This window comes from Ammospiza nelsoni, chromosome 3, assembly GCF_027579445.1.
Source record: "Ammospiza nelsoni isolate bAmmNel1 chromosome 3, bAmmNel1.pri, whole genome shotgun sequence".
In the NCBI taxonomy this organism is placed as follows: domain Eukaryota; kingdom Metazoa; phylum Chordata; class Aves; order Passeriformes; family Passerellidae; genus Ammospiza; species Ammospiza nelsoni.
This window is the reverse complement of record NC_080635.1, coordinates 85683584-85697638: the sequence shown is the minus strand read 5'-3', so window position 1 is coordinate 85697638 and position 14055 is coordinate 85683584. Positions and strand designations below refer to the sequence as shown.

The 14055-nt window shown below is 36.5% G+C and overlaps 1 protein-coding gene across 5 annotated transcripts in view; it reads right to left on the bottom strand.

The window, feature by feature from the left end:
* Window positions 1-14055, bottom strand: part of ARHGEF10 (Rho guanine nucleotide exchange factor 10) — a 110927-nt gene that overhangs the window by 23086 nt on the left and 73786 nt on the right. For 3 of the 5 annotated variants that reach the window (XM_059467876.1, XM_059467872.1, XM_059467874.1), the window contains 7 exons: window positions 13697-13812; window positions 11942-12069; window positions 11318-11418; window positions 10290-10411; window positions 6625-6711; window positions 5072-5295; window positions 3813-3970 (listed from right to left, as the gene is read on the bottom strand). In XM_059467876.1, coding sequence (XP_059323859.1) covers window positions 3813-3970; window positions 5072-5295; window positions 6625-6711; window positions 10290-10411; window positions 11318-11418; window positions 11942-12069; window positions 13697-13812 — 936 coding nt within the window. The remainder of the gene's footprint in view (window positions 1-3812; window positions 3971-5071; window positions 5296-6624; window positions 6712-10289; window positions 10412-11317; window positions 11419-11941; window positions 12070-13696; window positions 13813-14055) is intronic. The other 2 variants (XM_059467873.1, XM_059467875.1) reach the window with 2 other exon arrangements.

The window sequence follows — 14055 nt, the reverse complement described above, 5'->3', positions numbered from 1 at the left end:
CTTGAAGTGGCAATCACATGCCAGAAATCCACTCTTCAGACAAGCTACAGCAGTACATGGATCCACTCAAGCTCTGACTTTGACATCAGCATTTTACATTTCACATATTCCTTTCCTCAATTTGTCAGAGGACACAAGGGTCTTACCAAATTCATCAGGGTACCTCACCAGTCAACTAACTTGCCAGTCCTTCACTGTTATAACTGTTTTCCTTAGTCTTGCATTTCCTTTCAGTTTTTGTCATATTCCTTGATATTAATCCTCTGAAAATGCTCCACTGATTAGTGCCACAAAGCCTCTTTGGACAGGTAAGTAATCAAAATTTCTGACCAACTTCAGAGTTCCCTAAGTTCTTACCAGTGAAGTCTCTTCTGTTCTGTGCATGGCCAAAATTGCCTCAGCTATTATTTCACTGGACCAAACTCTTACTGAACTACTTTCTGCCACAGTAATTCTGAGTTTTTATTTTCTTTTTCCTGTTTCTCTCCTGTACTCTTTACAGAACTTTATGAAAAGGAAATGTATATCAATGTCTAGGAGAAAGGAAGCTGGAACTGACTCCAGTATATCAGGAACAATACACCTATATTATATAAAGATTGTGATTTCCCTTTTCTAAGATACTTTTGTGAATGGAAGTCAAACACATGCTGACCTTTTTTGCTATTACATCACTCAGAAAACACATCTGCTGAGCTGTCTGCAATCATCACAAAGGGGTTTTGTTATGTTTTTTAAACAAAGACAATACAACACACTTTTCCCTTAACCTCTACTAAGCATGTTTTGCATGGAAATATTAACTCAGCCTGACGGAAACACTAAAGGCAGAATTTTTCAGACTGATAACTGTGCAAAAGAGAAATTTTGCAATCTGCACCACTCCCCTTCCTATATAGAACAGCATTTAATTTACTAGCTGTCTCACAGTTTCCAAAACAAGTCTTCTCACACACATAAAGCATTAGTGAGGATAATTATCAGGGGTACTGTTTTTACAATTAACATATTAGCTGACCTGCACCCTAGTGTTCTGATATTTTCACAAATCAGCATGTGAGCTCACATTTAAGAGCCAAGTAGGTTTTATGGTACCAGCACCTCAAGACTTTGCTTTCAGTTTGTGTTCAAATACATTAAATTATGTATTTTTAAATACTTAAAATACTAAAAAATACTTAAATACTTTTTACCTCATATGTGAAAGTATATGGATATAGAGGTCTCTCACTAAAATATGACTACCCTGCAAAAAGGAAGTTGTGCACCTCCTACTTTCCCACTAACATGGCATTTGCTCCTTGGTTTACTGTACAGACTTCTCAGTTTCCATTTTTTACTACTTCAAGACAAGATTTCCTGCAGCCAGAGCACTCTAGATGCTGTTGATCTGACATAGATCTCTAGTGAACAAAGTCAGAAGAAAGCACTTGCTGTTTGTAAACAAACATCATGGATATTTACATGCACTGACCTCTCTGAGAACAACTGGAGAAATTAGAGCTATTTGGGTAAATGACACAAATGACACAAATCACGGGTCTCTGACTACACAGAGTAAGGCATTGAGCTTCAGTGACTGAACTGATCCACACAGTTTCTGCCCAGGGAGGAAGTCAAAAGGACCCCAACTCTGTCACAGACTGTGAGATAGATTTTCATCCTAGAAGAAAGGTTATCCTTTCTCATTCACGGAATCCTGTAACAAACATTTTTCCTGGGCATCTAACAGTATTTGTCCTTCTCAGGCTTCAAATCAAGATGTAATGCAGATACTTCACAATTCAAATATTTCACAGTCACTTTAAAATCTTTACTTAATCTCCTTTATGATGATAGACCAAAACCCAAGCTGAAGTGGCTGAAAAGTAACCTCCTCTGCAGAAGAGAAGGCACCCCTGATGAATTGCACAAAGCTCCTCAGAGGCTGCATTCCCCCTCCCTCCCATTTCACTGCTTGGATTCCTTTGTTTGGTAAATAGGTCAGTGCTCATAAAAACACCCCTCCAGGGCTGAGTGCCTCACATAACCACAGCAGACAACATAAGGAAGATGGATGCTAACATGGCAGCAGCTGAATCACACAACTTCCATGGGGCATGAACTGAAATAAGCCACACTGACCAAGCAGTAAGGAGAGGGATTACAAGATTAAATGACAAGAGTCAGAAAAATATCATTATTTCTCATCTCAAAGTTCCAGTGACCATGACTCTGACAGACTATGAACATCTCACTGCCCAAAACCAGTGTCTTCAGAAGAAGACAAGCAGAGTATGCTACGATCCTGATCAATGCAACTACCTCCATTCTCATAACCAGACTGTAATGCCATCTGCTCAACAGCTCTGCCCCACCTTTGACATTCTCTGTAGATATGCACCCCATTAATCCTTTCTTAGCTATACTGCCAAGGATGTCAGTTGTGTTTTTGAAGTGGTCTTTTCTGGAAGATGTTGAGTGATAGTAACTGCAGTCTTAAAACAGCTTAAATACACCAACACCTTTCAGAGAAGGTGACAGATTCACTTTAATACCCCTCCCAGGTATGTGGAGAAACTGAAATACCAAAAATATTATGAATCTAGGATCAAGACCTCATTCCTGTACCTCAAAAGCAAAGAAAAAAAATGCTATTCAGTGGTTAAAAAGAATGTTTTAAAGAGAACTGAAATCTAATGCCTGGCTTTGGATCAGAGACAACAGCTCAACAGGAAACCTACTGGGTTGAAGACAACAACTTGACAAAGGAAGTCTCTTTCCCAGCACTTTTTCCCAGATCCTTTGCTGCTTGGGTTAAAAAAAAAAAAAGCATCCTGTACCTTTCCCAAACAAGCTCTTTATATGATCTAACAGTGGACACATGAAGCATGACAACCATCATTACTGCAGCTCACACAAACAAGGCAGGTCTCTGCTGGCTCTGTACCTTGCAAGGTTAGGAGTCTCTGTGCTAACATTTCACCTAAATTAAGGTTTCAAACCTTGAACAAAGCATCACTGATTTTGAACTGAATCACTATATATATATATATATGTATATATATATGTGTGTACATATATATATATATCTATATATATCTATATCTATATCTATATCTATATCTATCTATCTATCTATCTATCTATCTATCTATCTATCTATTATATAGATATATGCAATACTGCAGGGAATTTAGTGAGATGTACTGGAAGCATCCGAACCAGCCCTGGAAAAGACAGCTGTGGTTCAGAAAATTTGCCTGGGATTCTCCTTTATTCAAAATATTTTAGCCAATTATTTAGCGAGATACAAAACAACCAACTGTGATTCTAATAGAAAAAGGAGGCCTACATAAAATACATGAACTGCACACATAGGAAAGGCTTGTGCCATCTGTACAGTAAAAATGAGGTTGTCATTTAAAATTAGATATACAGAAATCTCTACCAATAGGAGATTTCTGCGTTTCATAAACACCAATACTTGGTAGTGGAGAGAAGTACTGTGCTGTGTAAAATACTGAGTACTGCTGTTGGCACATAAATTTCTGGACTCTTGCAACACTGAAGAATTCAAGATTTAAGCTAAGGTCGAAAATCAGTTGTCATATGCATGTATGGTAAAAGTGGGAACAGTATCAAAGTTCCTACTATCCTTCAAAAAGAGCCAACAAGTCTCTTCAGACATACCGGAAAGAGCAGTAATCCTAGTTCAGCAGTTTTACAAAGAATTTTCAGAAAATACATTAGTGGAAAATTACTTCTGCCAAAATACACTGACATGTCAGTTCCTCAGGATGCCATCAAATCATATCACTATGCAGCATTACCTTCTGCTTTTGTGTATATTGAGACGTTTCCATTTACCAAGCCAGCAAACAAGTACTGAGACCTGTATGTTAAGCTCATAACAGTTGATTTCTCAGGAGTGAAGAAGTGTTGAAGTCGAATTTTCTTTGAGCCTTGGCAACTTTTGTAAATAGAAATGCTATAGAAAGAAGCAAGAAGAAACAGACCTGTGAAATTATGCTTTACATAGTTCTTGCTAGAATATGCAAAAGAGAAGTTTAAAATAAAATATTGGGGGAAAGAGGACTTTTTCCTTCAATTCTTGACACCCCAGAATGTCTGCATAGACAACTTGCAATTACTTAACATTGACATATGACAACACATTCATATTATCTTGTCTGCAGAAACAGTTATTCAAAAAAGAGACATAATAAAAATTCTGCTCAAAGTCCTTATTATGAGTCTTTCTAAAACTTTAATTAGTTAAATAACTATATATATATATATATATATATATATATATATATATATATATAATGTGGAGAACTAGGGAGAAGAAACGAAAAACTCACTACCAGACATCACTTACACATAAAATTTCCACGATTCCTATTGATCGTTACAATGGGTATGGTAAGAATATTGTCAAATTTAGAATTAAATCACTGACTTCTAGAAATGGCACCTTCCTTGGAAAATTTTGTTCTCCTTCATTTATACTGGTTACAAACACCTTCAAAAATCACATGTAGTTACACACTTATGGCCTCAGTAACTATAACAAGATCTGTTTGCTAACTGACCTATAAATTAAGAACATGTAGCCTTGTTCTTCAACACAAATCATGGCTCTGTAGGCCATCAGTTCAAAGACAGAGCAGTAATTCATGTCAATAGTAAACAGCAATATTTTTTTTCATGTGACAAATCCTGCACAAATGACAGGGCAGAAGATTAATGGACTCCTCTCTGCCATTCTGAAAATTTTCCAATACCTGAAGATTACCTTGTAATGTCACAAAAGTAGTATTGATTTATTTCAGATATGATGAACTAATCTTCTTTCATCAATAAGATGCCCTGCTTTAATTTCAAACACCACATGGTATAATTTTAAATAATGTAGAGTGCATTTTATCCATGATTAAAGTGGAATGGATACCTTGAGGTCACTGGATAACTCTTGGATACTTTTTTAAAAAGTAAACATTTTCTTAGAAGTATCTCACACAATTTTGCTATAGAATAGCAAACTTAATCAATAAATCATACACATTACACCAAAACCAAGAATCACCTTCCTTCTTCCATGCCAAGGCAAATAGTAGGCACATTAGAAGTTTTTGCAAGAACATTTTCAGAGTCTGGAGCTTTGTTTTGCTCTTTCAGCTTCTCCTCCTCTGGTATGTAGACCATGCAGAGAATCCGTGATTCCACATTGAAGCACTCAATAACCTTGGGGCCTGAGCTTTGAAACGAGACTATTGCAACCTGGCCCATCTGATTAGTACAGCTGCCAATCTGAAATGAAAAAAAGAAAATCAGAAAAAGCACAACAGCCCATGACTGATACCTGTCTCCAGGAAGATGAACAAGTACAAGAAGGAATGACTGGAATGTTAACTAAAGAGTGCATGTCAAGTTATATGTGCATTAAGACAGAAGAGAATAATTCAGCACAAATACAAAATATATTAAAACATTATACATACAAACTTGCCTTCTACACTCACAAAAAAAATTATGTTTTTAAAGCAGGAATAATATTATGGCCTATTCTGATATCTGACTCAAATGTATATACATTACATAATGCAGTTACTGTAACTATCTGTGCAACATGCTACTTTAATAACTGGTGTTCCAATTGTCTCAGGTTCTTTTGAAACAGGTAAAATAGCTGAGGCCTGTCCTTTGCACATTAACAGCCCTACAAAGAAATGCTCCATCCCAAAAGAAAGAGTCTTGTAAACTTGCTGATACAGAAGCCTAAATTTCTCCCTGATCCAGTATCATGAACATGTCCATAAACTTGCACATTTTAGGGATCCCTAATGGTCCCCAAGGGATCTCCCCAGGGAGAAGAAAAAAAATCTACCAAGCACAGTACATGCTTTTGTATAGTAACTCTTTCTGTTTATATGAAATAAAATAGGAAAGAGAAAAAAATAATATTTTGTAGCAGCAGAAAGATTTAATTTGCATGTTTTTGTAACTACTGTTTACAAATGCCAAGACAAAAGGAAATTATATGGTTTGCCTTGAAAAAGACCACTAAGAAAAGCCATTTCTAACTTTTAATTTGCTAGGGTTCCCTTAAAATTTCAGCATTGTGTTAAATAGAAAAGCTCCTGAAATCATTAGCTTGCCTTTTTTTTTCTTTTATGAACAGCTTCTATCCACCTCATTTTTTCTGCTGGAATATCTGCATGTCTGGGGTCATAGCAATATGCAGAGTAAGTTTTTTCCTATGCAGATTTAAACAGATTTTTTTTGGCTAAAACATTCTTGAAATATGAAAACAGACAGTAGGACAGTGTAAGCTCATACGGGTTTTAGCAGCAATTGTTACAAATTAGCACATAACTCCCTTCTGAATGTGCTCAGCACTTTGGAATTCGTGCTGTGCTGCACAAATCACACACACTTAACTGACACCCTACAGAGACCAGCAAGATCACATGGACAAATTAGTAGCTAACCCTTTGAACAAATAAACAAAGAGAAGAAAACAGCCCAACATTTCTTTCATACCTACACATTGTCAAAAGTCACAAAAAGCAATGGAAAGAAACAGGAGACAACCACTTTCAGATTTTACTTTGGGTAAAGTTTAAAGATTACACTTACCCAAAGAAAGCCATGTTCCACAGCACAGGAATCGGACTCTGTTTCTCCAGCAAGGTATGGCTCAGGATTATAAGCAGCACATTCAACCTTCAAGGAGAGGAAAAGAGAGCTGTTAGCACATTAGAAAAATATGCCTGTTTCTGTCTATTTTAGTTTGCAATTAACTGAAGCATTTAAGGGTATGAAAGAATCTCATAAAACAAGGAGTCAGTTTAGTTCACCTAGCTCCCCCTGGGCAGGGTCAGCTGCACGGATGTTGCTCCTGACACATTCCTTACCTACCCCTACAGACCTCCACAGCCAAAGACTACAAATTCTCTTTTGCTGATCCGCTCAAATGCTTCATATCTTCATGACTTTTATTAAGTTTTTCATGTCCCCAACCTGACACCATCCCTGATGTAATCATTAGCCTGTTACCTCTCATCTCACACACCAGGTACTTACTTCTCTTTCTCTACAGTGTCCTTTCATATGTAAGGCTGGTATATGTCATGACCCTGCCTGAGACACCTCTTCATTAGGCTAAATTAACATTATCATTTAATTACATAGAGTTTTTTTTTAAACAATGTTTTTACAAATTTTTGTTTTTAAACTTATTATTGCCACTTTTTCAACTGACATCTCTCCAGCAGAAGTATCAGCCTCATGTGTGTATTTAAGAGCACAGAGTTTTCTCACCCAAACACACTATTCTATGAGAGCTGGTAGCAGTACTATACCATGGTTACCTCTTCAGAAACCTGATTCTACACATCTCGTTCATTACTGCTCTTTGTAACAATATTACATTCCTAACTAATCCTTACCTTGCTGGTCTATTAAAAATTACTTTAACAGACCAACTAAACCACCTCTTCAATCTGGATTTATGAAACTCCTAATTTCTCAGTGAGCATACCATGTGTCTGTCCTGCTGACTGTCATGCTTTTTATTTTCCTTCCCCTCCCCCCCCCCCCCATTATTTCTCCAGGTGCCTTGATCATTCTGAATGGTAATACTATCATTCTTGAGACTTCAACTCCCTTCCAATCTCCTGTCATCATGTTACTGTCAGTATATTAATAAGAATAGTCATGATTTTATCATGCAGGCCATTAAAAAAAACAACTGAAAGCAACACCAGACTCAAGGTCTATATTTAAAGTCCATCCCAACTGGAAGATAAATCAAGCATCAAGGATCTGAAAAAAAACCCATTTTTATGACCAGTCATGGATTTCTAATTTCCCTAATATCCACAGGCATTTCATAAAGCTTATGTAAACACTTCAAAATGTATAAAAGCAATTCTTAACTGTGTGGAGAACAAAAAGGTTTCTAATGAGGTGTCATACTACATTTTTACACTAGATTCTCTAGAATTCAAACTAATGTGCTAATCTTGGACATCAATGTCCTTGTGATTATATGGTAGTACTAGCGAAAACTCAGTTAGTATTAACTTAGAGTACTCAGTTAGTATTAACTCCCCATAGCCTAGCAACATCACCTCCAAACAGTGAACAATTAAAAGAAAACACAAAAACCAAATCAAACAAAAATCAAAACAAAATAGAAATAAAACAAAAAAAAACCCACCAACCAACAAAAAAAAAAAAAAAAAACAACAAAACCAAAAAAACACCAAAAACAACTTGGCAAAAGTTAAGAGTTCTAAATTCCAAGTTTACTTAATTTTCCAAAGTGCAAAGAATTTTACAGTCTCCTTGAAGTCAGCAGGCATTACTAAGTGATTTGCCTTAGTAGAAAAAACATTATTTATTCAGCAAAGCAATTCACTATATACAGATAAAACTTTGAAATCAATAGATGAAAAAAAGAGAAAGAAAAATAGCTTCCATGCCTGTCTTAGCATGTCTCATTTAACACATGCTGAAGCTATCTACTTGCAGTGATCTACAGTAGCTGTGACAATGAAATAAATCACTAGTGAAAAATAAGACAGTCTGCATGTTGGATATTTCCCAGGCTCCTTGTTACACCTTGTGTCACTTTTCATGTTAGTCAAAAGTGATGTTTTTTCCATAGTTAAACCCTGGTAGTTTAGCTCTCAGTCTTGGCAGAAGCCTGGGACATGGACCTGCTCCGATGTGTCCCTACACCGGTGGGCAGCCTGAGCAGCACACAGAGAGCCAGCAAACAGGGTCAGCCCAGCAGAGCTCTCTTCTCTCAGCTGGGGCTGGAGAGCCAAACTGCAGCTGAGGCTGCAGTAATACTTAAGTCATATTTTCTAGTATCATCAAGGGTTTGGGAGAACCAGGAATGATACCTGGGCTCACACCCACATTACTTTAGGAGCTGCAAAACTGGCAAAGTTAGCTCAGGGCTGAGGCCAATATTGTCACACACTCTGCTCTCCTGAGGTGACCAAGGCAAAGATCTCAGCCAACTGCAAAGGTGACAAACTTCCCTTTCCTTTCAAAATAAGAAGACTCTGCTCTAACTTGATTACAAGAGTTGAGCCTGGGTCTTCAATGATCCTGGCACACATTTTCAGGACTTACAAATGGCTGGGCGCTAAGGAAATACATACATTATTTAAGTTTCTGAAAAAATTTCAAAATAGCTGGTTATTTCATCAGTGATGACTTTAGAAAGTAAACCCCAGAAAAAGCTGTTTAATAAGAGAAGCATGACTGGTTGTATGGGAAATCAGAGAGTTTCAGTAAAGTTTAGCTGCTCTGAAAGCCAATATCAGAGGAATAGATTGTCTTAGCACCATTACACATTCCTATTGCATTTTGAACCACCAATTATTTTCCCCCAATATCCAATTTGTACACTCACATTTGAAGTGAAGCTGTCAGCTGAGCTTCTCTCCTGTGTAGGCTGTTCTAGCAGTGAGGGCCTGCAGACTCACCTCTTAAAGCAGCACCAATGGAATGACATTAACTTAACTTTGGGATTCTATCCATACATGCACAATTTCATTTCCATTAGCCTTTTTGTACAAGGCTTACTGACTGCTGGTCAATAAGAAATCCTATTGGTACACTGGAAAAACAGTATCCAGCACTCTTCCCTTTCACCTATTGGTTTGTATTGTACTTATTTTCATCATCAGAGTCAGTGGTCAGTAAGGCTTCAAACAGATATATTGCTTTGGGAAATGAACCATTCAGACAATGTCCATATCATTGTTCAGAATATGACATTTTACACAAGATTCCACAAAACAATTTAAAAAAAATATTTAAAAATATTTTTAAAATATTGTTCTCTGTGCACCGGTGAAAATCAGAAATTTGAGGAGGATTTAGCACTGTTACACCAGGAAAGGACAGCTTTCATGCAGATCAGATTCCTGCTCTTTGTAAGCTTTAGGTTACTTCTAAGCCCCAAACACACACTTGGAAATCTCAAGATCAACTAAAAATGCCCAACAGTTCTGTTTACACTGAGTGATTCACTTACATATGAAAGTGAATGTCATACTATGTAAAAATAAACATTATGATCCTTAGTGCCTCAAAGATTGCAGCATTTTGCCTTCTTGTGACTCTTCTGGACCTTTAATTGCTAATGGCCTTAAACCAAGATAGCTGCTCAAGAGAACTGATAGATGTGAACTAATAGATGTATTTACAATATGGTATTCTTGAGAAATTATATCACACAAGAAAACCTAATTGCAATCTCATATCAAAATTCCATTCACCTTAAACTCCTGTTGCTTGGCCATCATCACTGGCATGTGTCTAACAAGGAGAGGATGTTTTTCCTTTTTGATTTGGTTCCCATCATCTTCTATGCAGAACCAACCTAACAGGTTATCCTCTGCTGTAATTGAAAGAAAAAACAATAAACACTCCACAATCCTTTCAGTGAATAATCACTTCCTCCTTTCCATAGAAACAGAAAAGAATTCTGTCAGGATGAATCAATACAAATCAGGCTGTTCTTATGCCATAGATGCATAAATGACAACATAAAACTATGAGCAGAAATTCAATTGAATAGATTACATACATACTGATAATACAAAAAAAGAACATCTTACATTAGCAAAATGTTAAGGATAGTCTCTTAATGACCTTGTAAATTGAATTAAAAGAGGAAAAGACACATCAAGCCTCTCCTCAAGATTCTTAAGAAATCTGATGTTGAGCAGCATTTCTCTGCCTAAGAAACATCACTACCAGGTGCCAGTTATCATAATTATAAGGAACCCTGTTCCTGGAGTGATGGAAACATCAATTCTCTCTTCTTTTTTGTTATTTTGCTTGTCTTCCATGAGACATCACAAAAGCACTTTATTTTGACCATGTGCTGGTGAAACTTGCTTTCAAGCAAGTTAATGTTTCTCAACTTAGGCACTGAAAAGTCCAAGTGTCTTTGGAAACCTATCCCTTTGTGCAAACACAGGAGATTAATAACATCAAAGGACAGCATATTTTTATTGCTCTTAGAGACTATTTGTGTTGATTTAGATGCAACAATTGATAATGAATGCCAGACTTCATTAAAATACTGTTAAAAATATATTCCTTCATAATGAGTGCCCTGTTTTATCTATTTTATTACTTTGTAGTGACACACAATCACTACTATTTACTGTATTGCAATTTTAAACATGTACAGTTTTCACCAAAAAAGGAAAATCATTCTCGAAAAAAAAAATACATATTACACTGTACATTGAGAGCTATTTTAACTTGTTATGAAATTTGAGCAAGTAGGAATTACCAAGGGCCAGTTTAGCCATTTGTAAATTGTTGATCCAAGACTGTTTGATGGCAGGGGTAAATGTATTGAACACAGCTGTAAAGAAAGTTGGCCGCCCAGACCTGCAGTGCAGAAAAAAAAAAGCCACCTATAAATGCATTGGGTATGAATACAGCCATGGTTAAAAATACTGAGCAAGATGAAATTTCATTATTTTCTAATACTTAGACAAAGATTCAGCTCTGACTAAAGTGTGCAGGCTATGATATGCCATATGCCATATGCTTTACATGAAATGTTCTGAGAGGAACTGGAGAAGGAATACAACAGTGACTGTACCCAGTTAGCTGTCACTGCCACGGTTCCCCTCTTGCTTCTTGCATCCAGAACTCTGGGCTGAGGTACAGGAGAAAGGGTACAGTGCTGCTCTGGAACATTAAAGCTGGGCTGAGGAATGGGACAAAAGCCACAGGGCTGCTCTGGAGCATTAAAGCTGCCAGCATTATGGCATAAGAGCAAAACTCAGGGGCTTACTATGGAGACAGAGGGGAGGAAAGAGCTACAGATTCCTAAATTCTCACTCATACATCTATACCTAATACATAAACCAATTTTTAAAGTTTTGTAATCAAGACTTCTACTGACTTGTCCTGTTTTCCTGGGAGTTGCAGCTGAATTCTACAGCGATCCGCTGCTCTGATTTCATCTTCTTTTTTCAAAATCAGTTTTTGTAAACCTGAGGTCCAGTCATGGGCTACAGATTGGTTTAAGTTCTGAAAAATTAAAAAAAACTAAAATTCAACACCAGCCTACCTGCCTGTTGCAATCAGGATAATAAGGTAATTCCTGCATACAACAATCAATGACGCATGCCTACAATTAGACCACATTTCCATCATGGATAATTTAGCCATAATTGTAAACACAGTTCAGAAATATCTGTAAAATATTTTCTAATGTAATTTATCTGAACATTTAATCTCACGCTGCTCAGTTTAATGATGCATAAATGACATTCCCAAGTGTTTGTCAAATTCAAACATGTGAATTTGTATCAGGTGTATGCATAAGCCTTTTACTTTATTCCAGCATCACGAATTCTGCTACTAAAGAAAATATTTTGAAAACATCAACAAATCATGTAGAAAATATGCTTTTGTTCAAATCTTTGAGTCAAAATGTTTAGAGAGTCATCATGAAAGATGCGTGGTCTAAATCTGCTTAAGATGCTGAAGCAATGACTACAAGGTGAGTGTTCTGCTGCAGAGAGTAAAAGCTCACCTGAATGTACAAAGCATCGAGACTAACAAGTACACAGAAGTACCCACACTACCACACTTTCCATCAGAATTCTGTGACAACTTAAGTGTTTTTTAAATATCAAGAAGCCAACCTCATTCCTCAACTAAATTCCTGTAATGATCTTACACATATCTACCCTGAAACAATGACTGATTTTTAAGTTTTCAAAGTGTAGTTGACTCTGACTGTCAGTGAAGCCAGAAAGGTTTTTTTATACGGTGACAGGTGAATGTGTTATGGTATATCTGTGCTATACATATTCCCAATTATGCAGATGAAATTCACTTTCTAATACTTGTGAAGCTTTTTCCAAGAACACTCTTTCCATAAATTTTGTTCCGAGTACATACTTTCACCAAATGCTGTTTTATTTAATGCCTTTACTCTGAAGCCAAGATATGTCAAGAGAAACTCAGCTTTCATATATTCATACATGTACACACATTTGTAACCTGTGGTGGCAGGTAGGAGTTAAAAACTACATGTAACCACATATAAAATGCATAAAAAACCAAGCAAAAAAGTAATTGTTTGAAGTCTCAAGGCTTCACTTGGTGTTAAATACTACACTTGTTTGCCAGAATATAAGCTAAATCAAAGGGATGTGAACAAAGTTAAAGCAAAATAGTTTCAAAATACTTCTGAAAATCCTTTTATATTTTTGTGATTTATACTCAGTTTTAAGTACAGTTTCCCCCCAAAAGCCAGGATTATGAGCTTGGATGGGGATCAAGAGCTTCCTCCACACAACCATCCTCCTACTACCATGTCTAACTGCCAGAATCCAATTTCTTAACATCAAAATGTAATTCTGTTTCCATGTAAGCTTATCAGCTACTGAACAAATGCAGACACTTGTAGTATCCACCTACACTTAAAAACAATAAAGAAAAGCAAGATTAGAAGGACAACTGTAATCTATTTATAACACTTAACAGTCAACAGTAAATGCTGTTTACTAGAGGTAATACTAGAGGTAAAAATTATTCCACTTTTTGCAGAGAGAACTAAAGAATGCCTTGCACAAACCCCAGGGAGAGGCAATTATACAACTTTACAAGAACAGACTCGAAAAATAAATCCAGCCTTGTTTATTACCTGATAGTTTCCTTTAAGGCTGCTTATTAATTGGCTAATTTGACCAAGTACATTCAAGTCATGTAAAAGGTTCTGCAGATCATGGTACAGTTGCCCTGGTCCCATATAGAGCTTGTCTGAAATAAATAAAACCATAAGGTTATACATAACAAAAATATGCAATTTTCAGTTGAATGAGGAAAGTATCACAAAGACAATATAAACATACATTACATCTTAAAATCAGAGTGCTTTATTTCTTTGCACGTACAGGCATTCCCATTTGCATTTCCTTTTAGATCATCTTACTCCCTTTTAAGCTACAAATAAGATTCAAGTTGTTCATCTAGTTGTTCATGATGGAGAGCACTATCTGCAGT